Source organism: Simochromis diagramma, unplaced genomic scaffold, assembly GCF_900408965.1.
Source record: "Simochromis diagramma unplaced genomic scaffold, fSimDia1.1 OVJJ01000361.1, whole genome shotgun sequence".
Classification (NCBI taxonomy): Eukaryota; Metazoa; Chordata; class Actinopteri; order Cichliformes; family Cichlidae; genus Simochromis; species Simochromis diagramma.
The window spans coordinates 6,702,174-6,727,977 of NW_024386860.1; the positions used below are offsets into that span (position 1 = coordinate 6,702,174).

Consider the following 25,804-nt stretch of genomic DNA (forward strand, 5'->3'; position numbering starts at 1 on the left):
CTTTAAAGTTGCACAATTTATTGTCTTTAATGGGATGCCCGACAGGTGTGTTTTAAATCGCTTATCGGCTTTGGCGTGAAATGTTTCTCTAATCACCTATCAAATTCTCAATTTTCAGATGCGCTTGCATTTTGACAACCAATTATTTAAAAAAACGTTTTTTTATACGTCAAATGTATGCACCGGTCCAAACTGGCCGAGTGCCCCCACGTTACAGGCAAAAAATGCACACTTCCCCTCGCTAACACGCACTGCTCCTCTGTCCTTAATGGAGGCCGGTGCTGGCTGACACCTGAATTAGAGTGAAGCTGGCGTCCGCACAGAGTCATTTCGAGCTCCCACTTTGACCCTCAAAGCCAGGGATCCCACAGAGGCGCGTGATTTGATGCGAGGGGATGTTGGACTAGTGGACTGAGAGCCCTGAAAACATTTAAATGTCTCTTGGTTGCGGCTGGATCTGAGGATGTTGGTGCTCAGCGATAGTTAGCGCCTCTGCTCGCTGCTGCTGCTGCTGAGCCTCTGGGGCAGGCGTATGTTGAAAAACGCAAAGAAAAGCCATGAAGTTTTCTGAATATTGATGTTTTATTTTGTGTTTTATACCAGATAAAACATTTTCGCCTCTGTAGAAACTTTCAAAGGCTCTTTGGGTGTGAGCATCATGAGGCATATCCTTCATCATTACAGCAGCACAGATGTTTCTGCTGGAATATGTGGTGGTATGTGTGTGTGTACGAGTTCAACATGTGTCTCCTGTATCAATAGGTTAATAGCTGAGATGTCAGTTTCAGTGACTCGCTGATTAGTTGTGTGTGTTCACTAATCCACACTGGGGCGGGGAACTGTTGGCTTTCCCATTGATTTTAGCGTGGTGAGTAGGCAGAAGATAGAGAGAGGGGAGATCTATTGATTGACCCCAAATTAGCCCCCCTACCACAAACCGCCAAGCCGTTCTGCTGTTTCCCGCACTCAGCAGCAGCTCCCTCATTGGGCGCCTGCGCTGACAAACATTCAGTGCGATTGGACGCTTCGACGGGGAGCGCAATGTCCTCTCTTTTGATGTCGCTTGATTTGGAAGTGTTGGCTGTTCGTGACTCCAGCTGTTGCTTGATTGGCTGTCTTGGTGAGGATGAGTGCTGCGCTGTTCTGTGTCTGATCACAGGGAGCGGCTCGGTTTTGGAGCCTTTGATGAAGCAAATAGTACCACTTCCAGAGGGAGGGTATTACTTTTTGTGTTTCTGATCACAAACTGTGACCTTATTTGTAAACCTCAGCTCTCTTTTCTATGGAATATTTAAACAAAAAAAGAGTGGATTAAAGAAGAAAAAAAATCCAATTCTGCCCCGCCATTCACATCCGTCAACTTTCCCTTTTCTCCTCTGTTGTCCTTCATGACTCCCAACTGGTTCTTTATCACCATTTGTGTCCCTCACTCCCCGTCTTTCTCCGCCTCTCCCTCCAATCCCTCTTTCCTTGAGTCTAAGCTTTGAGCGCTCTCTCTCCTGAGCCTTTCCTTCCCATATATCACTTCATCTCATCCCTCTGTGTCTCCCTGATATTCCTCTTTAGGCCTCTGTCACTCTCTCCCTTGCTCCCCCCCGTGTCTATGTAAGCAAGAGGAGGTTGTTAAACATTTTTCTTCCCTCTTAATTGTTTTGACTGGGCCGATTGGCATCCCGATTAGGCCCATTGATTTCCTGGCGCTAAGTGCATTGATTTTTAAATTTCTTATTGATCCCCGCTCTAAATCTCCTGCACGCTTACTCACACAGTCTCACCGTTCGCAGGGGCAGAGATGGAGGAAAGGATTGAGACAAGAAGGAAGGTAGAGGAGAGAGGGAAGAGGGAAAGGGGGAGAGACTGGTGTTAGGTAAATACACTGACCGGTGACAGCGTAGTGAATTAACAGAGTGAGAGACAAAGAGCAGGAGGTGAGGAGGCGAAACCAGAGTTATGAGCTTTAAGGGGAAGTCGAGTTAAATAAAACACACACGTACACACACAATACGGGTGTATACATGCAGTGTAGAAACTAAAGGCGCAAGAAAACACGGATTGCTCCGCAATCAAACTATTTTTAAAGCATTAAAGCGTTTCTACACAGTGTAATGGGGATTTTAAATCAATTTATCTTTAGCACCTCCTGCCAAAAATCTGTGAAATGTAAAGGGAATCAATAATTCTGTAATTATAACAAGCGTCAGGAACGACTGGCAGTAACGACTGCCAGCCTGGTAGCCGCCTGGATGGAACATGTTCATCTGTGAAGAATGAGTCACTTTATGGGTGAACAAAGGTTTATGAGGGATAGACAGATATTGGAAATGTCAGAGATGGAATGGAGTGTTTTGTCTTTGCCTTGCTATTTCACACGGTCTGCAGAGCCTACTGGAGACGTGTGTGTGTTATTTCTGGCTTATGACTGTGTTAGGTTTTAGAGGCCCGCTGGACTCCGAATCTTACATGCCCACTGGTGTTTCTCTGAAGGTGGTGGACCTAATTGGCTGTATCCGAGTCTCTGTGTGCGTGCGTGTGTCTGCGCTCACACGCACGCTTGAATGTGTGTGCGTGTGCGAGGGCTCGATGTGAAGTAAACGATGAATTCTTCCGGCGCATGCTCGATAACATGTATGTGTTTGTATATTTGTGTGTGTCTGCGCGCACGTGTGTGTGTGTTTGACCTTTTCTTGGCTTAAGTGTTGAAGCTCAAATTCAGACATTCAGTTGATAGCATTTTCTTTTTATAGCCTCTGTACTTGACCAAATTGTGCTAACCTTTTCTAAAGTCATTTGCTGCTTTTCTGTCTCAGCGTGCAGTTGAGTGCCTTGCACAGCACACAATATATGGACCATATGTAGCATTACTGCGTTGCAATTACAATTTACTCTGCGTTGATCCACTTAAGATAAGTGCTTTCAAAAGGCAAGCAAACTATTGTCAGCAACAGTGGGAGAAAAACTTCAATATCACGACTGTTGTCAAGATGATGTAATGCCGCTCCGCAGTGGCATTAAACGCAGGATGTTTTAAAGAGTGCGCTTTAATAGCTGCGTTATTATGATGGTAAAGGGCGCAGTGACAGTTTTGATTAACCATTCTGTGTTTACATTTTCTGTCTGCAGTTTGCATCTGCAGAAAATGTAAAATAACAGATTTCAGGGTTGAGAGGAGTGAGTGCTGGCTAAACAATGGGAGATAAAGTGTTTAAAATGCATACCCTGGGCTGAACCGCTGTTTGCTTTGTAGTTATGGGGCCTATGTTTGCCCTGATGATAGGGATAGGGATGGCCTGACAGCACACATGGTCTCTCCCTCTCTCTCTCTCTCTCACACACACACAGAGGCTATTTTAAAAATACTCGGATACATTAATATGTGGCTTTCCTTGTTTTAGGTTATGCATGTACAAATACACGCGGAGGCGCCCGTGGACAATAAGACTCAAAGCGCCTGATGGTCACCGCTACTGACTTCTGTTTTAGATGAGAAGTAGGAACCTGCGGACTCAGCACACAAAACCACATCAAACACACACAACGTGTCCCTCTCAGCACACATACACATATATGATCAGGGCAGATTCTCGCATAAGGTGTTGCACTCACACATACACACAAGCGCTGACGCTGTCCTTGCACACACACCTCTCACACAATCAGCCAGACGGACCGACACCACTTCGTCCAACACACACTCAAAACATAACCTTGACCCGTCGTACTCCCAGCCTGCAGTCTCATACATACTTCATCCGTTCACTGGGGGATGACACACACACACATACACACACGACTTTTCTGCACACACTAATCACACGGGGCCTGAAAAATGCAAACTCATACCAGAGGTTTGTGGAAAAAGACAACAGCTCCAACTTTATACCTGATGGAGTTTTTGAATTGATAGGACTTTAAATATTTCTTCTTGGTAAACAGTGAAACGTGGCAGAAAGTCTCAAACTCAAAGCTACTCAGCTCATAAGGAAATAAAACTGAGGATGGGATTGTTTCATTTTTTTTCTCGGAGACTGACAAAATTATTAATCGATTATCTAAATTGGTGCCAATTAATTTTCTGCCCACTGACTAACTGATTGATCAAGCGGTCGTCGCAGCTCCGCTAATGAATTTCAGATTTATCTCTCACAAATTGGGACTCTGGCTCCTCGTGTTCATCCAAATGCGTCTATAAAATTAGAGCAGATACAGGCCTACTCAGTGATGAATTTCACTGTCAAAGACAAATTCGAAATAAATCTCTCACTGTGGACTTCGAGCGTGTGTCGCACTCTGATAATTTCCACAATATCCTCTGCAGCCCCCAGGGGCAGATTTTTTTTCCTGTTATTTCTCTCTCCATCCTCTCCTGTTTGTTTCTATCCCTGTAAAATGCTGGTTGCTTTACTGAAATACTGCAGTGCTTTATCTGCCCTCTTTTTCCTCCCTTTAGTCCACTCTCCCTCCTTTTTTTTTCTTTTTTCCTCCCTTCTCTAACCTCCCCATCCCGCAACCCAGCCCTTTAGTTGTTGTTGAAGATGGTGGGGGGTGGAGAGGGTAAGTGTAAGGGTGGGGTAATGGGTGAGGCAGATAGGGGAGGGGGTGGGAGCAGAAGCAGCCGAGACCCAATGACGTGGGTGCGACATGTAACCGTGGCGCAGGAGAGGAAATCAATACATGAAAGGATGAGGAGCACTGGGGTGGATTACCGTCTGGGGCCCTGGCTACTGGAGGGATGCAGGGAGATGGAGGGGGTGTAGATGAGGCCTGGGGGGTTGGATTGTGTGTGTGTGTGTGTCTGTGTGTGGAGAAGAAGGAGGGGTGGAGAGGGCGAGAGGCCAGATTGTCCAGTCCCCTCTCTCCTGTATCCCCTCCCCTGACCAAGCACTGCTTGAATCTTGACCCATCCCATCAACCCTCCCTTGGCTTCTAAACACCGCTCAGTGCCGGTAGGCTGCCAAAGATGGACCTTCAGCTCTCCACACACGCTCATACACACATGCAGGTGCAGTGGACTCTATAATGTGGAGTGAATACATTGCAGCCACTGTGTGTTAACTCTGCCGATAACCCTACACTATCTGTGTGGGGCATAATCGGCTGATATTACCAGTGTAAATTAAAGAGCCCCAGCGAGGCTGTGTGTGTGTGTGCGCGCACGCGTGTGTGTGTGTGTATACGTTTATGTGCCTGTGTGCATGTAAGTTTTCAGCAGGGGGCTTCCACAGCCCTGCCACAAACCCAGATAATAAATATCTATTATAAATATCATTATTATTGGGCCAATCTCCCCCAATAACTGAGCCTCTGTGAAAGATGGCATGAGGGACCGAGCTGGATATTGGCAATATATCAGCATTGATTATTGAGAGTGCTGACAGAGAGAGGGAGGCAAAGTTAATAAAAACTAATAAAAAAGACAAGGAATACAGAAAGAACACGGGCTTTAGCTGGATCAGCTGCTTGTTCGCTCGAGGAAAGCGAGAACGGAAGGCGGAGGGCTGGAGATTGTGGTGTACAGTCATCGTTTGTGTGAGGCTGTGTGTATTTTCTGCTTCAACATACGTGTATCTGTGTACGTGAGCGTGCGTGTGAAGTTTTACCATTCTCATTTGGGAATTTTTATCGTGTGTGTGACTTTGACTTGTGCGCACACACAGCTCACTTCTTCTTCTTCTTCTTCTTCCACACCTGTATGTGTGTATCTTCTTGAATTGATTGAATCTTGGTTGGATGTGAACTCTGCAGTTAGGATCCAAAGCCTGCACCACATCTTGCCTTCCCACACACTGGCACTTACCAAGATCCACAAACAGTACCTGCCCACCCACTCGCCAACACACGCACTGACAAAGACACCAAGAAAACAAACCTCATAAAAGCCCATGCATCATATCCATATTATCTTGACAAATCTATACATCATGTCAGAGCATGGCATTATGTGAATATTACATTTTGCCATCTGTTATTGATGTGTGTGTGCACGGAGAGGATATGAGAGGAGTGTGTTGACGCCTCGCGCTGCCCGGATGAGACGGGACAAGGCGACAGTGAGAGAGAGAGAGAGCGTTGTCCATTCTAATAGGGCCTTGTTAGGCCGCTGACAGAGCCAGTAACGCCACCGTTGGCCTCCTATTGATTCCCAACCGACGCAGTTATTGATGAGTGAGAATTTAATTCGACCAGCTCGTTTGTCAACATGACATCACCATTTAACTACGACCGTGACGTGGCCGCGAACACCCTCGGATGAGCCGGGGTCACACACGCGGAGCGGTGCGTGAGGACAAACACACACACATCCCGTCGGATCAGTACGAACCGTTTCACCGAGGGAAAGGGTTTGGGTTTTTTTTTTGTGGTTAGAACTTTTCTTCTGCTTCATCATTTATAATAAAAACTAAAAAAATCATGTTCAATATTCAAACTCTGTTTCTAGCCAGTCAAATCAATCATTCAAAATGAAGAACAGGCAATTACCAAGAGTGCAATAAACAATATGACTAATGAATGGTCCGTGTTGTGACTAATGTGTAGCCTAAGGATACTTTGGCTTTTTCTGATTGGATACATTTTTCATGCCACATCCTGACCTACAGCACATGACACAGAAAACATTTTGTGGAGAGAAATTGAACAAATTGCTTTCTATGAATAAATCTGCTTGTGACTACTGTAGGTGGGGAAAACTACGTAAGCCAGAGTATCAGCTGCAAACAAACTGATTTGTGTTAAAGAAAAAACGCTGAAAGAAAAAGAACTTCACATAGATTATAAGAATATTTTTTATTTTCTTCATTTGATCTATTAGTTTGATATTTTGTCTTTTTATTGGAGATGTCGTCTAACTGAATCCAATAATATGTAATAAGTTTTGAAAAGAGTGATTCAGGAGTTGTTTTTAAATATTTCACTCATTAAATAATTGTGGGGAGTAGCTGTGATGAACAGAGAAGTGTGTTTACCTACTAACAGTGTGTTTTCTCCATTAGCAGTAGCTTATAAATTTATTTGACGACACATATCAATATTGTGGCATCATAACGAGTTCATATATGTATATGATTTTTAGCAAATGTAATAAATTCTAAAAGTACAGCGCAGACATTATGTAATGCAGAAAAACCTGCAAATCCAGTGCAGGACACTGCAAGCAGACGTCTCATTTATTTTGTAATTTAAAGGGAAGAAAAACTTTCTGGAAGATGTGAAGCACACAAATTACAAAAGATACACATTTATACTTTTTTTTGGTTATTAAAAAGAATCATTCGGCAGTTAAATCTCAATCCCTAAACTTTATTTTTAGTTCCTGCTTTCCAGTATTACATCCATTACAGTATTTGTTATTTGTCCCTGAAAAAAATAGAAGCAAAGCAAGAGAGAGCGAGAGAGACAATTTTGGAAGAGCATTTTTCAATACAGCAGGGCAAAGATACAGCCCAGAAAACAATGGAACCAGCTATATATCTCTGTATGGATTGGGAGGCTTGATAGGGAGGGAGGTGGACAATCAGGACCATGGGCCTTCAATGAAAGCGGTCCAGCAGGGGTTATTGGCTGGAGCAGCCCCTCAGGGGAGCTCGCTCTCCCTATCTGTTTCTCTCTCTCTGGGGTTGTGGGTCTCACCACGTCCCTTGGGGACTGAAACTGTAGAGCCCACCTCGCTGCGGGGGCCCTATAGGCACCAAGCAAGAAACACACGGAGGGGGCGGTTTGCAGAATTCAGGTGGTCAGTCCCAGACAGATGGCCAGGTAGCGAAGCCTCTGTATTCTGTGCTTATTTTACCTGTCAAACAGTTTGCACCTGTGCAGACATGATGAGGGAAAATAACTTTAATAGAGGGAAAAATCGAAATTCTGCACATGCCTGAATTTGTGTGAAAGACGGTAAGTGAGAGGACATGAGAGTTTGTTTCTTCCCTTTAAAGTTTCAGCGTCTGCTGCAGAATAAGGAGATCGGCTCATCTGAATACCTGAAATCCACGCAGGTGTTTTGACGGCGGTGTGTTTTTATGTGTGACTGCCTCATTGATAGTTTTCTGTGTCTTTGTGGCCGCGTCAGGAGGAAGAAAAAGAAGAGTTTGGTAAGAAGAGCGCATGGAGGACAAATGGATGGATGCTGTATGTGTTAGCACCCCTCCTCCTCCCTCCTCACCCCCTCATCCACCTCACCCCTCCAACACCATCTTATTTTCCCCTCCTTCAATCTCACACACCCTCCCTCCATCCCTCTCTTCCACAGACGCGCACAACCACACTACATTCTACAAGAAATAATTGCTTTTGTCTGGAAGGAGTGCGGGGAGGAGGGAAAGGGGGCGCGCATGGCTCCCTTTGTGGAGAGAAGGGGGTCTTTGAAGGACAACTAGTCACTTCGCCCTTCCCTCCTTCCTTCCTCCTCTCTCTTCTTGCTGCCTCACCTCCCATCTCCTCCTTCCCTCTTATTACCCTGCCACCTTACTCCTCTTTCTCAGTTTTCCACTTTTCTACTTCTCCCCTTCCTCCTTTCCTTACTCCCCGTGTCTCCCGTTCTTCTCTCTCTTCCCTCTCCTCCTCTCCCTCATTGGATCTGCGGATGTCATCTGTCATATGTGAAGCAGAGGGAGAAGGACAATAAAACCAGGTTGTCTACTACAGAGGATGACACATTTTTCATAATTAGGAATATGCCAGTTTTAGTGTGCGGCTCACATTTCTTGGCAATATGGCTGTCTGCTGATGACTGAGTAAATGACAAGTCTGGTGATGATGGGAAAGTAATTTATTGCACGTGCAGTTTCCATTAAAACGGGCCTAATCGCCCACAGCATTAAGTGAGCAGGCATAAACAGTCCTGCGGGATGAGGCTCTCAGGCCCAACAGGAGCAAGAGCTCGCTCATTCCTATCGATTTGCCCGTATTGACTGCAATGTTTAACGTATAGATTTTTCTATTTAAAAATCCATATCGACAATAATCTGGCGTGTAAGCGTGCAGTGTTGACTGATGTTGGCCTGTAATTGACAGCATGTAACATGTTGGGAGCCCGGGAGTGGGAGAGGGCAGAAGGGAGGCCGGCATGCGTGGAAGAAGGGCTTCTGGTGATCACCTTTGTAATGGAGGAGCTCGTCCCCTGACACCTGGGCTCTCTTGTTCTTTATTTTTATTGTTGCTCTTGTTGTTGTCATTTGTATCCTGCCTGCAAACTCAAATGCAAGCACTTATGCATGCACATGCTGCTCTTATCTCACTGAGTTTATAGCCTGCACTGTGTTTTCAGTCTGCTTGATATTTTCTCATGCCTGGAACAGCAGTGGTCGCTCTTGTCTTTCTGTCTATCTGAATAATGATAGACCCTACTCCGCTCAGGAGGGCTTATTAAACGCAGCAGTGATGAGATGACTTAATTGCGTGCATGCTGGGTATCCTGGCAGGTATTAGCACTAAGCACCTATAGGTATCCATGGATTCTCTTATCGGGTCTTCATCCCTACCCAAGGAGGCCAGCAGTAATGCACTGATCACCATTGGCATCATTATAGCCGGTATTATTAAGAGGGGGGAAAAAATCCAGAAATCAATACAGGATACCTTTTGCAGCGGTAGTGAAAACGAGGGAGATGGGGTGGTTGGTGGGGGTGGCGGTGGTGGGTGGGTGGGTGGGAGGCAGGAGGGAGGGATTGAGGGATGGAGGGAGGTGCGGGGGTGGGGTGGTGGTGATGTGTGAGTAGTAGCGGGTCCTCTCTCGCCTCAATGTTGCGGCCAGCCTAGTGGCAGATCGCTACAATCCTGGAGGGAGCCGGGTCGAATGAGCTGTTGGGGTTCCCAAATAATATCGGGGACAAACAGACAGACAAAAACAGACACACAGACGGATGGACGGAGATAGGCAAGTGTTCCGATAAAACGCGACACCATAATTCGGATTTCAGTAGATACGCTTTCTTATTTCCGTTTGGGTTTTTTTTTCGGTTTTTAGTTTGATTTTTTTTTTATTATTTATTTACCCGCTGTATTTATTTATTTGTTTATCTATCGATTGATTGCGTTTTAATTACTGCCTTGTGACAGAGAGCGAGGGAGGAGGAGCGTCAGGGCCAAGCGCGCGCGCGCGTTGTGTTTGTGTGTATATGTGTGTGTGCGCGTGTGTGTTTGTGTCCGTTCAGCCTTTTTTTGTCCCACTTGTTTATTTGGAAGCCTTTAATGAAGCTGTTTTAATTTAAAGAAGAAGAAAAAAAACGCGCGAGCCGCCGCTTTTTGCCCACGCGGATGAATGTCTTACATGTAGCCTTCATGCAAAGGGAAGAAGAGAAGGAGCGCGTGCAGCTAGAGACCAAATACAGTATAGACCAAACCAAATAGTGCAGAAATCCAAATAAGACTTTCTAACTCTGCTGGCCTTGTTTTTTCACTGTCGAGCGCGTTGATATGCGTCCTTGTTGTGCTGTTTTAAACTGCAAAGCGAATACCAAAGCCAAGCCCGGCCGGTGATGCTACAGGAATAGGCTAGCGACTGTTCTCATGCCTCCTCACACCTACAGGAAACGTTAACTGGTGAGGAGCGATAGAGGAGTGTGAGGGGATAAAATAAGCTCCCGGGCCTCTATGTTTACTCAAGGAAAACGATATAGCAGAGCAAAGGTAACAGAGAGACGCAGGTGCATCGACGACAGACAGGTGACACGCAGACTTGTGTGTTTTTATTATTATTATCAAAGCTTACTTACAATAGGCCTGCAATTGTAACACAACTTTTCCTGTAGCCTGTAGAAGTGAGCTCTGATCTCCGTTCTGTCCGTCTGTGTGTTGGTCTGGACTGTAAGATAACTGCTTCACTCAAGGGACCATCCTACATAAATATATATATATATATATATCTAAATATAAATACTATGTTCTATGCACATTTACACCAAAACAAAAGCCGAGCACCAGTCTACAGATGTAAATAAAGTGCGCAGCTGGGGCTACATGTGTACACACCTAACGGCGAATGTTCTGAGCTCTCCATACCAAATATTGTCCAAAAGCTGTCTGCCAGAGAAACGGACGAAAGTGCAGGAGCTTCAGAGGACGACAGAGCTTGTTACAGTACATCTGACAGATTATTTGCATCAAAACAAGAAGCCGGAGGAAGATCATGTTTGTTCCTTTGCCGGTGCCGTTCGTGTTTCAGAGAGCTACCCCTGACCTCAACGCCTGGCGTCTCAAATCCCCTCTGGCTCTCCGCTCCAACTCCGGTAAGACATTTTTTCTCTTCTCCCTGCTACACCTCCTCCATGTCGGCCAAGCCGCGGAGACCCGCCCCGCCTGCCTCGCTCGGTGCCGATGCACTTGCAGCGGGCAGAGCTGGCGGCGCACACACCCACTTGCACACGCACACACACACACACACACACCTCGAGCTCCTTCTGAGGGCTTGAACACAGTCCTCCGCACTTGCGGGGCGGCTGTTAAAAATCAGAGAAGCTGTCCCGGGCGCTTTGCTTTGTCCAGACTGATTGAAAATGAATTGCGTAAAATGTCCAGTTTCTTTTCGCTTTCCGTTCTGTGAAACGATGCGCCACTGCTCCACCCGTGTGTTGCTTAATTTCCACGCCGCCCGTGTGTTCCTATTTCCGAGTAGGCTATTTTTTCTCTCCCCGTCTCCGTCACCGTCCTTCCCCTCTTCTCCACTGCCTGCGCCTGAGCCTCAGCCTCCGACTCTCCCCAACTAGACTCTCGGCAGGCAGGGAATATTCATGCCAACTTATCGATCCTGCGGAGATCGATTCCTGGGCCGGTGGAAGCAGAGAGAGGGGGAGATAGAAGGAGAGAGTAGGTGCACGGAGGAGTAACAACATACGAGAGGAGGCAATGGAAACGCTGTTTTCCACTCGTTTTTATTCCAAAGCCAACTGTTTAGTGTTTGTGGTTTATTCATATAGACTAAATAACTTGTTAGTGGGTCGACTTTGAGCTCGAAGAACCTTACTGATTCTCCTGACTCAGATTTTGCTCAGACTTCCATCCAGCTTAGCTGGCAATGATCGCATCTTTGTAAACACCACTAGAAATGGACTTGGAGTGATTGCATCTCTCTGTCCCATTGCTTGGGCTGCTCCACGGTTGAGAGCAGACTAGCAGAGGGAGTGTGGAGTCAGGGAAAGGGGGGGGGACGCCGTCTGCGTTTCATCTGCGCTGAAGTGGAAGAAAAGGATGCATGGTGGGAGCAGCCAGTCCGGCTTCAGTGTGTTGCTGTGAGAAACCTCTTGCTCAGTCTAGCATCCACTGTTTCTTAGACATGCAACAGCTACTTAGCTCTTTACCGGCTTAACATCTTTGCTTGCCCTGCAGTCCTGCGAGAATTGTATTGTTTTGGGAAGTGATGCAAAAGGAGGAAAATTAGGTGAAACATTAGTCATTAACTATTGCATACACATAGACAAACTTGTGTGAAAAGCTGGGTTAAATGTGTCTCATGTGCACCTTGGCCAGTGGGTGAGCTCTTACAGGCCCAGTCCCCTGCGCTCCCCTCATTTCCAGATCAGTTCAAGCCCATTTGATTTGTGAGGCGCCAGGCTTCACCCTTTACTCCACATACTCAGTCAACGGTGCACAGTGTGTGACAGTGAAGGGATAGGTGATAGAGGGGGAGAGAAAAAGAGCGTAGAGGGATGAAAGGGACCTGTTACCTGCCATATCTCTAGAGAGATACATAGAGAAGAGAGGGGAGAGCAGTTGGATGGTGGAAGTGGCAAAGGAGAGGGGGACTCGGGAGGAGGAGTTTTTTCGGTCTCCGCACGTTGAAAAATGGCGAATGTCACAACGAGATAAAAAAAAATGTGGAAAGAGAGCGAGAGAGAAGTGGGTGAAAGTACGAACAGATGACAGAGTGAAAAACGAGGAGGGAGAGGAAAACCCAGTTTGAGCTCGAGAGGTGAGAGTAAACCGAGGATGAGCCATTATGTTGCAGTGTCCCAGGCCAGGGCCGGCATCTGAATAAGCAGGCAATCTGATGGGATGTGTACACAGGCTGCTGAATTCCTTAGATGGCAGGATAACGTGATTCACAGTCCTCTGCTGATTTTATTCCAGGTTGATAACATAGCGCGAGGTGCTGTCCTTTCTGAACTCAGAGGGTTTGTTGCCAGGGGAGCGCTGGGTCAGTTCAGCATCTGAGGTCTAAAGCAGGAGTTGCTTCTTCACCGTATATCAGCAAACAACAGGAATGATTTAATCTGAAAGTATTAAAGATGTCTTGATGCATGCTCAATCATCCAGGTAAGGAAATCCCAAAAAGTTGATTCTGTTTACTCATCCAAGTGATGAGAGTGACGAAATGCCTCTCACACTGAAAACGCCACATCCACATGTACAGAATCAACTTTTTGGGATATTAAAAATGCTAGGATTGAGTGGACATGCCCACAGAAGTGTGCTTTCACTTAGCCAACAAAGAGCCTTTAATACTCTCTCACACACACACACACACAGACGGACACAATGCTTTCTGGGTAGTTGTAGGGCTCTTGACTCAAGCTCTCAGTTAACTTGTCTCTTTGACTGGTGGCAGCTCCTTGACTCCTTTGCGTTAGAGCCTTTTGTAGGGTCAAAGGTCACGGCGGGAGTGTTAGACTCAGCCCCACCTGACCCTTTTTAGCCCCCTGTGTTTTGATTCTCTTTCATGTTACAACAGGCCTCGAGCACTCATGCACAACCCCTGTGGGGGCTCACACACGCACGCACAGACACACAGAGACACACACTCACTGTCATGAAACAGACAGACCATCATATACACTACCATAAAACAAGCACGTTAGGCTGTTTGCACCTGGACAGCAAGCTGCTGTAACTGATCCAGGTTTTGTTCTATTTTTAATGGCATTGTGTCTGTCGAGGTACAGGTCATGGCCACTGCTGTGTGAACTCTTTGTGTGTATACGTGTGTATGTGTAGTAAAGTGGTTTGTGAAGCCATCAGCATTAACTGGTATATGAAAGTTTAATGGGACATAGAGGAGAAACCGCAGGTTTCCCACACAGTGCAGGGCTTGGTATGATATGATATAATATGATATGATGGGACATCAAGAAGACTGGAGACTGCCTTTCTCTCTCTCTCACACACACACACACACACCTGGATTCAGTTCATCTCAGCTATGCACCTTCTGTCACACACCATTAGCCACCATCTTCTACCATATACTCTCTAACTCTCTCTTTCACACACACACAAACACACACATGTGCACTTACAGTACGATCACACACGCTCCTCCGGTTTTAGCAGCTCGTGAGCTGTTTTAGTTCTGCCTCTGCATTTCAGACTGAGTAACATTTAACTATACACTTATTGATATTTGTTTTCCTCATAACATTTCCTGCCCGTGTACTGTAGGGCCAGTCTGATGTTATTATTTCCTTCAGTGTATTCCAATAAAATGTTCAGTCTTAATCCATTAATCAACATGTCCACAGCTCTGTGTCTGCGTTCGCTGCCAACTTTTAAGACATTTCTACATGTGTACAACGTCGCGCTGGCACGTCCTCGACTGCATGATGTAAGACCGTGCATGTGCTTACCCATTTGCTCTGTGTGACAAAGCGAGTGTGTGTGTGGGTGTGCAAGAGCATGAGCACACGTGCAAACTAGTGTGTGTAGATATAGATCGGTTTGTGGAGGGGAGCGTGCAAGTCGCAGTGTTAACATGATTGCAAATGACAAAATGTCAACCTGGGTTTGTTAGCAACATAATGGGGAATCAATAGACACGAGAAAGATGTCAATACTACATGCTTTATTGCATTAAGCTACCTCTCTCCTTCTCTGTAGCCCTCTCTCTCCTCTTCTTTTCCCTTTACCTCCCACTCTCTGCTCTCTGTCACAATACAATTCTCTCCCTCTCTCTCCTCTGCTCTCCTCTCCCCCTGGTAGTAGAATTAGATTGCAGTATATGAGCCAGCCACAGGGTTCTGAATGCTGCAGGCTGATGGCAAAATGCTCCAGGAGCTAATGGGCTGTTGGGCTCATCTATTTACGTATATTAAGCTCACATAGACGACCACAACAAAATCTGACAATGTGACGAGGCCCAAAGGAGGAGCAGCAGTGACGTCTTCTGTTTAACTGATGCATTTACGTAACAAGACAAACATACGAGTTATTGTAGGACACTTTTAAAATCATACAATCTGTAACTGTGTGCTATGGTTGACCTTTAAAATATATAGCACTGGGAATTAAGGCTTTTTCATGGTTTTGGATTAATCCAAGCAAATCCAGTCTATAAAGATTATTAGCAGGGTGTTGCTGTGTTATTCATGTTACAGTGGGGTTTAATAATTCCTTTTAATCCTATTAACTGTTTACCTTTTTATTGGATTTGCTCAGGTGTGCATATGCGCCAGTAGGTTGTATTTATACAAAGCATGTGGATGTGTTTGTGTGTGTGTGCATGGGCACTGATGTGTTTATATTACTTGAGACTAATGTAGTATTAATGCTGATGAGGTCCCTCAGCTCATTAGCAGCAGGGAGTGGTATTGAGTTTCTCCCGGGGAACAGGAGCGACCGGGACATACACACATCCGCTGTAAATTCTTAACAACCATTAGTGCATTGATAACCATTATCATGCACACATATATACACACACACACACATTCACCAAACAATGACCTTTAAAGACATTGCTTTTAAATATGCATACTCCAGCACACAGGAGGACACACCACAAAAATCATGCAAACTTATTCATCTGAACAGCACTTAGAGGCCATCCATTATTCTCCAATGTGTTCACAGAGACACGGACTCACACTCAGACAAATGATTTTATGCAATTGGTCACCGTGTCCGCTGAAATACAGCCTAGCATTAGTCCTAACCAGGGGCTGGGTGAGCACGCCACTTAATCAGACCTGGAGACCTTAATAACAGAGAGAACACACACAGAGAAGGATAGATGGAGTGTGTGTGTGTGTGTGTGTGTGTTTGTGTGTCTGTGTGTGAGAGAAAGCAGCTAATCAACACATCAGCAGGAATAAATACAAACCAGCTGATTCCATCCTAGATATTGATTTACACTTCCTTCTGTGTTTTCTAGTTGCCTCTCCTTATCACTCCTCCAATAGCACACAGGCAATGTACATACTGAGAACTCAGCCATACTTGACCTCTACATGGGGGACATCCTCCTCTGAGTATGTGTGGATGCTCAGTCAGTGGTGGCCTGGCTGTGATCAGCGTCGGAGTGGTCATCGCCACAAGCCACCAATCAAACTAGGCAGTCAAAACGCGCCTCTGAACGTCTGCTGTCTATACACTTGATTACCTGATCTGGCAAGATTTTTCAGAGTGATTTATTCAGACATCAGAGTAAAATCTCTCTACATTCCCCTGCTTGCTGGGACACGAGCATGCTGTTTCTTTGTGGCGATGCGCGGGTTCCGTCTGGATACTTTATTTGCTGAGATGACATCGGTCTCATTTCCAAACCAACAATGCGTTTTTTACTGGCTGCTGTCTTTTTTGTTGTTCATTGCCGCCGGCTGTCACCTCTGCCACCCTGCTCATGTGCCAGTACATTTAGATAATAAAAAAGACCAATAAAACCCAGAGGTTTGATTGGGTGTCTCCCCTTAGCCCAGCAGAGCTGACGACTAAATCAGGGGTCCTTCTCTCCATTTCATTTAGCTGATAAGATTTATGGTAATGAAGGGTTCCTATTAACCTCTGGGGTTCCACTGCTGTCCTTCAGACTGAGGGTGGATGGAGAGTGCTTACCGATCAGGATAAGGCTGCGAACATATCTGCTATAAGCAATGTCACATCATTGCAAAAGCATCCTCTGGAGTGTGCATGCACGCACACACACACACACACACACACACACACACACACACACACACACACACACTCATGCATACACATACTCTTCAAGAGCACCTCAGCCCTTTAAGACAGCTGAATGCATGTTTAATCTCTTTTCTGTCTTTATTACTTCTGAGCATTTTTGCTTTTCTTTATCCTCCCCACCATTCTGCTCTCCATCCTTTTCCCTGCAGGAGATTCTGTTCTGAAATTAATCTGTTGTACTCCCAACACCTCTTGTCCCTTTTAGCCCCCTGTGCAACATCTCTCTTTTAGAACTGCACAGTCACGTTTTTTTATTGTTTGCTCAAAATACTCCAGAATTACAAACAATTGTAACTAATGATTTAAAATTTTACATTAGATATACAGGGGGGGGATCTTAAACATCGTCTGGGTGTTGGTCATCTGTGACAGTTACTTTATTTTCTGTGGAAAGCAACAAACGAAAATACTTTCTTACACATACTGATAGCAGTTCGTCAGGGTGAAACCCTACACAAGTTTTAAGGGGGATGTTTCTCTGGAACACCCAACTGAACGAAAGTAAAATAAAATAAAACCACATTAAATGCACCCTCACAGGAAGTGGTTGCTTCTCTCTTCTACTACTCATTCTCTTTTCTCCATTGCCAGTTTCAACCTGCAGAGAACCTACCACTTGCACAGTTAGGGAAGGGGTCATCTAAACACAAGTAGGTAACTAAAATATGAGTAAATATAAGCTTAAAGATGAATTTGTATCCTGTTGACATGCACCATTAATATGGCTATCTATAATACATGTATACACTGCACATATCTGTATTTAAAATATGCCAAAGAGAAAAGAAAAAAAACAGTATATCGTTCTCCCCTATCTCTCCTGCTCTCCAGTCAGGACCTTATCATGTAAACCTATCTTCGCTACAACCGGTTAGCAGGTGATTCTGAACCACAGAAGAAAAAGTCATCAAAACACCAACCGCACTCTGATTGATAGACCAGCTTATACCAAAAATAAATACTTCAGCATGTGATTGGCTGTCAAACACCAAAGGTATAACCTACCTTGCAGATCATCCTGTTCTCTCTGTGAGCTTTAGCAGGCTTGGAGGGGAAATCAACAGGTATGGAGAAAAATGTGCCGTAAACCCACACAGAGACCTAATTTTGATTAATATTGGGCTTGACCAACAACTAATTGCTATTTATCAAAAGGAAAGGCACACTTCAGTTAAGCTAGCCAACTGTAGTGTTAACTAATTCAAATTTTAGTAAAGCTAACTAGCATGAACGCTAGCATGGTTTGGGTTATATTACTAGAGCGATGTAAATAAGACCATAGTTACTGCAAACTAATATCACCATTAAAGAATGTGTGTATTAATTCTTTAGCATGTAAATTCTGGTTGTATTTATTTTCAAACAGTTAAAGTTAAGATCAGGTGGAGTTTAGGTTGCGCTAACTAGTGTGGTTTGAGTTTAATATTAGGCTAGTTTAAGCTAGTTTATTTGATATAATTCGATCTGAGAATATTTAAAACTGTTGAATTTATATTAATATGCTTTAAATGTTTGCTAATAACTTATAGCACTGCGCTACACATTAATATTCTCCATTCAATTAACACATTTAGCACATTATTTATTATCCGCCTGCCTATTAAAATTGATCAAAAACCTACCTTTTAACATCTACAAACTGTTTTTGATTCAAATGGAGGGACAGATGTATTTAAAAAAAATAATCACACCTTGAAGCCCTAGTTTAACTCGCTTTATGAATAATATTTCTGTGATTTAGGTTCTTTAAGATAATTATTTTCCTGTCTAAATGAGGAAATTTCATTTTGACCAACCTCCAGTGTGTGTCACTAATTTCTACCTGCATCCACCGACAATATCAACTGGCTGTCGTTAAATGTTAGAAAGCAAAAAGGAAGGTAGGAGTGACAGAGGGAGGGCGCAACCCCTCCCTCATCTGTACAAGGGCTGCACCCCTCTGTCCCTTTGTCTGCTTGTAAAGGGGACAAGGGAGGAGGTGCAGAGCAGGGGGCGCAGGAGTGACTAAGTGACCTCTCGCTCCCCTTTCTTTTGACGCTTCCATGTTCTGTCCATTTTGTCGTGCACGTCCCTCTCCCTCCCTCCTCTTTCATCCTCTTTCGTTCCCCCTTTTTTCAGCCTGGTTAAGTCGCCATGGCTGTTGGCTTCATATGTCCTATTCTCTCCTTTTTTATACCCCCCTCTGTCTGTCTCCCTTCCCCTCCTCTCTGTCTCTCTCCCTCTCTGTTCTCACATCTTCGGCAACAGCAGCCTGGTTGCCAAAGTGTCTGTAGGACACATTAAGGCCCATAAAAGCCTAGTCTGCGGTCGCACTCTTAACCACCAGTCAGAGGTAGTGTACAAAAGTGACTTTAAATGAGTCTGTGATTACCCTGGAACATGGAGAGATACTGAAGTGGCCAAGAGAGTGCGAGACAAGGACGGAGCGTCTGAAAGGGGTAGAGAAAGCACAGCTTGAGGGTGTTTCTCGACTCTCTTAAAGAGAATTGAACAGAAATGAATATTTGTTTCTCTCTTAGCTAAGAACCAAAAAGACTACCTGAGTGGAACAAGTGATGACAAGTTGTAGTGGTAACCCAAATTTACTGGCCCCCCTCCTTCCCACACCTTTTACCACAAACTGCACGTCCCTCCCCTCCTCAACACCCCACTTCCTAATTGGCCACATGCTGCCATGAGTGACAAGTGTAATCATCAGTCAAATTATGATGGGGGGGGTGTAGGAGGAAGACAGGAACAGCAGAAGTTGGCGGTGGAGGGGATTGAAAGGGCGCGCTTTGATCAGAGATAGAGAGGGGGTGAGTGGGCAAACAGACAGAGCTACATGGAAACCTGCTGTCCACACACCTGCTGCTTCATAGATGGGCAACATTAGCAGCCTCAGACCTCGATGGATTATTAAAAAAGGGAAAAAAAATCAGACAAGCAGTTCCTTAACCAAACTGTGCTTACAACGAAAATGCTGTTGAGCTTGAACTTGAATCTTTCTTGTATCTCCATTGCTTTAATTACAGTCGCAATACAGAATAGGGCAATAAAATCACCGGGTGTGGTAACGGCACGCTCTTTGATTTTCGCTTGGACACGTCAGGCCAGGTCCGTGTTATATTTGGACGTAATTTGTTACTGAGAGCAGATGTTAGCTTTCCAGCCAGCTAACAAGGTTTACAGTAATTAGGAGTGCTGATGAAGCGCTTTGATTCCCTGGCTGTGGCGGCCATCTCATTAGCAGCTAGCTAGCTAGTGCTGCAGCAGGCGCTCCAGTCACATCCTATTAGGCGGCTCAATGTACACTCTGAATTAAGACCAGGAGATTAAGTGGAGATGAAAACTGTTGGCGTATACACACACACACACACACACACACACACACACAGACACACACTATTCAGACTGTTTTTTTAAAGACCAGAAAAGCCCATATATATATATGTACTCACTGCTATAATAATGAGCTTGTTAAAGTAGATTCCTACTCAGGCACTAACCCTCCCCCCTCTTAAAAAGACCCCAAATTTTTCAAAATCTGCTAATGCATGTGCCGAGATTTTAGTGAGAGAAATTTGGTTTTAACAAAATAACCTTGTGTGTGACTGATTTTTCAGATGAAAGGACACATGCCACAGAGAAGAGATAAAAGGTATTACAGATTTTAAGACACAGGAGTGTGTGTGTGTGTGTGTGTGTGCGATTGCATCCAGGCAGTGAACTATTTCCCCCGTGTTTCTTACAAATGAAAGGACAAAATGTTTCCTTGAAAATACTCCAACACAGTTTTTCCCCCTTTCTCTTCGACTCCTCGCCATTCATCAATACTCGCTCATCTCCTCTCCTCTTCTCCTCTCTCTCTGTCTCTCGTCGTCTTTTGTGTGATGGAGTGATTATTGAGGACGTGGCTCCTGTGTTTAACACTGGTTGATGAAGTCTGCCTTTGTCTGTCTGCTCTAACCTGTCGCAACCGGGACACTGCTTATAGCAAAATCAATACACAGAGTAGAAGAGAGAGGCTGGGCGAGGGAGGTAGAGATGATGGGGGAAAGAGGAGAGGGATTGCGAGGTGGCGGGTGGCGGGGTTGAAGGTAGATAAATGCACCGAGAGTGAGACTCAGGATGAAGCAGGAAGTCAGTGGAAAGAAAAAAGGAAGAGAAACATGGAAGAAAAATGAAATGCCTGACTCTTCTATTGCTCACTGTCCGAGTTTTAAACACGGCATTTGTATTTATGTTTGTCTTGCCTGTGTGAGGCCTTGACCAAGCGCCTGGTTATATCACTTGTGGTGTGTGTGTGCAAGTGTTTTAAGTGTGTGTGTGAGTACGCCTGCCGAATGGGGCAACCCCTATCTGTGTGCGACTAGCTCTGTGTGTGTGTGTTGGACAGAGAGAGCTTCATTTGCTTCCACTCCCCAGAGTCAAAGCCGATGTCAAGAGAAGAGGGGAACAACAGAGGACTGAGGAGGAGAGAAGGATGGATGGGGAAAAGGAGAGGTATAGGGAGTGTAGAGGGTGGGGGTTTGGGTGGAGGGGCAGTTGTGTGAGAGAGGCACAGCTGGGAAATGAGAAATGCGACCCCCCCCTCCCACCCTCCTTCTCCCTCTCCGTACCACCACCTTACACTCACACATATGGCACACACATACAGACACACACGATCCCCATCTCTTTATCCTCCCCTCAGGAAAGATGGGGTGGAGGTAGTGGTGGTGTTGGAGGAAGGAGGGGGGGGAGTGAAGGAAAGGGAGAGGCAGGGGAAATAGGAAGAGATGGAGAAGGGGACAGATAGGGGCATTAAAATTCATGGTCCCTTTTTTTTTTATTTTCCCTGCTGAAAATCAATAGTGTTTACTATGAATGAGTGGAACAGTGGACAACAGTGGTGCCGGGGGGACAGAGAGACAGAGAGGAGGAGGAGGAGGAGGAAGAAAAGAGTAAGGGTGGGAGAGGTAAAGACGTGGAAGGGGAGACTTTATTGCGATAGGCAGAAGCACCGGAGGCCAAGGTTAAAGACCAGCAGGGGCAGCGAGACAGAAAAAGAGAGAAGCACAAAGTAAATTCAGTTGTCTTCTAAAACAGACATACTGCCTTGTAAAATGCATATTTATTGTTCTCCTTCATAATAATGTAATGTAATGCAAACCCTTACAGTCCCCGCACCAGCATTAGATGTTTGGCTGGCTTTACTTGTCCACCTTTCCATTCCTCATTCCTCGCTTCAGCTCACTCTACCTTTCAAAGAACTGTGTGTGTGTTAATTGGCAGCCCACAAACACCACTGACATGGTCTCTTCCCCCCCCCCCCCCCACCCCCCCAACTTACACATCAACACACATACGAGCTGCAAAGCAGTTCACACTGAGTTGTTCAGCAGCCCTGACCCTGTTTCCTGCTGTTGAAAGCCTAGAAGTTCAGGATGGCTTACCAGTGTTTTGATTAAGCACTGCCAGTGTGTCTCACACCACTTGATCAAAGAAGAACAACTGTGTGTTTTTTAGCTGTTATAACTGCTTGTATCCTCCACATTTTTCATAGCAATCAAAGCTTTAAAAAAAAAGTTCTGCTGGCAAAATTCAGTCGGCGAAAGAAAACGGATCATTTAGGATTGTCAAGTTTTACTTCCAAATTACTGCAAAGTTTTTTTCCCTTGCACACAAAAAAACCCACATTTTTTTGTTTTTTGTTTCTTTATGGGTTTTTTTTCCTGTTTTACATGCATGGTATATCAAACTCTCACCACGGAGTCTTGGGTCTTTAGGTTGTTTTGTGTTGTTTTCCGTGCTGGATCGCTTGATTTGTGAGTGTGCGCTTATGTGCTGGCGCAGCTATCTTATGCGTATCTGCCTCCCTGTCATTCTGCACACAGTAGTGCTCCTGTGCATATGGAACTGTGTGTGTGAGAGAGTGAGCTGTGCAGGGGGTGATATATATTCAGGCAGCTCATGCATTATGGAGAGTGAAGGTGAGCGCGTCTAAATGTGAACTGCTGGTATGTAGAGGGTTCAGGGCCAGTCTTACCGAGGCCTTATGTATTAGCATAGTATCTCCATTTCAAATCAGCCTGTCAAAAACCAGCAGCATGTTTTATTCAGCAACAGATATTGATCACATTTTATGCATACATGCCAAATCTATATTGCATACTAAACCTGCACCTTTGGTTTGTTTATGATGCTGCTTTGCAAATATGCTGCATAAAAATGTAGATGTTTGTTATGCACATAAACTTGGGGACACCTCAGTGATGCAAACTGTATGTTTGTTGTTTTTGATGTGATAATTGGATGCAGTAATGTAGATGAGGCCCTGATCGAGGTGTTTACGTAGCAGTCAGAGTGCATACCCGTGTGTGTGGACATTGCACTGTCTGCAGGGATGAGAGGAGTTTACCGAGGTCAGAGTGGCACGGTGGTGATTTCCAGTGGGCGTGTTTTAATGCAACGCCGCAAAGTTCAATTCCTCCATCCACTTACAGAGCCTCCAGCTTTGTGGTTAAAAATTACTTTGAGTCACCCTTATACATTAACAGACAGCATTTCACTACAGCAGCTGCTCTTTGTCTATCAACATGCCTTTTTCCCCCATTAATATTATATCTGTATGCATTAAACTGGCCCGAGGCCATCTCTGCTTTTCTATCACGTGTCGTTTTTTTTTACCATCACACTGCATCAGTGCCGCACTAAATCTCTCCTCTCTAAATGACTGGAGTGAATGAGAGGTTGGTCTCGGTATACGGGGGAAGAGGACAATGCGGGCTTTAGCTGTGCTAGAGCTTCCTTTTTCACCCTTTATGAGATGAGGTGGCCCATTTGCTGAATGGGACGTGAAGAAGGTAACAGCTGATTTATTTTGGAAATGCTTTTTTTCCCCTTCTCTTTCTTTTTTTTTTTCTTTTTTCCAGATCACATGACTTTGTCCTCAAACTCCTCGCTTTCCAGTAGACCGAGGTTTGATTCAGTGTTATTTTGGCTGTCTTCTACCTCCTTGAATTTCTTTTTTCCCCCAACTATCTTGTCCACCCCCCATTCTCTCCCTGGTCCCCCCCAGCCCTCTCAGTACTCTGTTCCCTTAGCGACTGTTTCCAAGGCGCCCATTCCCAAGGGCTGGAGGAGTGGTCCAGTGATGTCATCCATGCATAACTGTATACCTGTAATTGATGTCCAGCTCTCCCTTCCTCTCTGTCATTGTCACTTATTTCTTTCCTTTCTACATCTCCTCAGCTGCTCTTTGTCCCTACACAAGTGTACTTTCATATACACTTTAGGACATTTCTATGTTAAACAGTAAAGTATGGACCGCATATTTTTACCAGCACTGAACTGCCGTTTGACACGTGTTACAGTTAAAATCACAGCTCGATTCACACCTGTGCTTTTCTTCAGATGGCATGAATAATTTAAAAAAACAGGACAAAAAAACCTTTGTAGGACCGGCCTGATCACTTGGTCATGAACAAAAATTGAGCTCGATGTTCACTCATAACCCAAGCGACCTGTAAATAATTGCAGTTTTCACTGGGATTTAACAGAAGGGTGGAATTCCAATAAAATATCGCAGACGTTTGTGTCGGGGTTTGCTCTCTCACTTTAACAATTGTTACTCTTTTTTTTTTCCAGATTGCACTGATGACGGCTTATTCTCAAAAGCCACTTGTCATCCTCAAAAATGATTTTAGGAAGTCTAGTTATTGGTTTGTGCAGGTTTTCTGATCGCTTGCATGCATTTCAAGACCAGACAAGTGAGATTTGGACTTGGGTACACACTACTCTTAAAGGTTTTAAAGCCCGAATAATTAAAAGCCTCTTACTGTTTTCTATTTAAAGGATATTTGCTACCTGATACTGTGAACCACTGTGGAATTATGCTCAAATTTTAGTGTTCCTACTAGGGCGGGGCCATATCATACCGTTCACAGTAATACCGGTATAATGTTGGGCAACAATAAGAAAATGAAATATCGCGATAGAATATGGGTAAAACGTGCATGTGCAGTGTTTTCATACGCACATGACGGAAAAAGCATAGCGGCGATGCAGAATGAGAAGGGCGAAAGTGGATCGTTGAATGAAATAGATGAACCAGAATTGGTTTGTAAAAATGCTGCAACTTCAGTGGTGTGGAACTGGTTTAGCTTTCGTCCATCAGATACACAACAAAGCACTATTTTTGGTAGAGCATGCTAGCGGGCAGACGTTATTACCGTGTTTTTTGGAAAATACGGCACACTTAAAATCAATCCTTTGATTTTTCTGAAAATTGACAGTGCCCCTTATAACCCCGTGTGCCTCATGTAGGAATTCTGGTTGTGTTTACTGACCTCGAAACGATTTTATGTGGTACACGGTGCTCGAAAATCTGTCAGATGTTTTAGTACGACTTTGCTAAGCTACGAACCCGCACCGCTTGATGGATTGTCGGAGCATTACGGCCACATGTAGGCAGGAGCCTCGCGGAGTGATACGTACTGTGCTTCAACATAATATTACCGTATTGTGTGTGTATAACCTCTTTTTAAGTTTTGTGGATATTCTACATGGTTATGCTGAGGATATGTCGGCCAATTTCCACTGGAAATGCCTTTTGGTTAAACTGTCAGCAAGGAATTTGCATTTGCACTGTTAAAGTTTTAGATAACTTTAATGCACTTAAAAAAGCTGCTTGTTTAAGTGAAAATACATTGATGTTTTGTTTTGTTTTTTTGCACTAATAAAGTTGTGGAGTTGTAAAGTATTTTGTCTAGTGTCAGTTATATTGTCAGTTATATCGTTATCGCAAATTTTCAAATGTATATCATGATAAATATTTTTGGTCATATCGCCCTGCTCTAGTTCCTACTGTAATCTGTAAATTAAAATTAAACTGTAAAGTTTAACCCCGGGTACGCTGAATTCAGCTGTTTTTTTTTTAGTTTTTTAACTTTGCACC

At 44.6% G+C, this 25,804-nt stretch overlaps 1 protein-coding gene across 2 annotated transcripts in view; it reads left to right on the forward strand.

Annotated features, from left to right (window-relative positions):
• Nucleotides 1–25,804, forward strand: part of pou2f2a (POU class 2 homeobox 2a) — a 67,531-nt gene that overhangs the window by 11,074 nt on the left and 30,653 nt on the right. The window contains exon 1 of one of the 2 annotated variants that reach the window (XM_040030180.1): nucleotides 9,710–11,219. The exons of the other annotated variant lie outside the window; for it this stretch is intronic. Coding sequence (XP_039886114.1) covers nucleotides 11,120–11,219 — 100 coding nt within the window. The 5' untranslated portion in view covers nucleotides 9,710–11,119. Of the gene's footprint in view, nucleotides 1–9,709; nucleotides 11,220–25,804 lie in introns of those variants that run through there. 2 annotated transcript variants of the gene reach the window in all.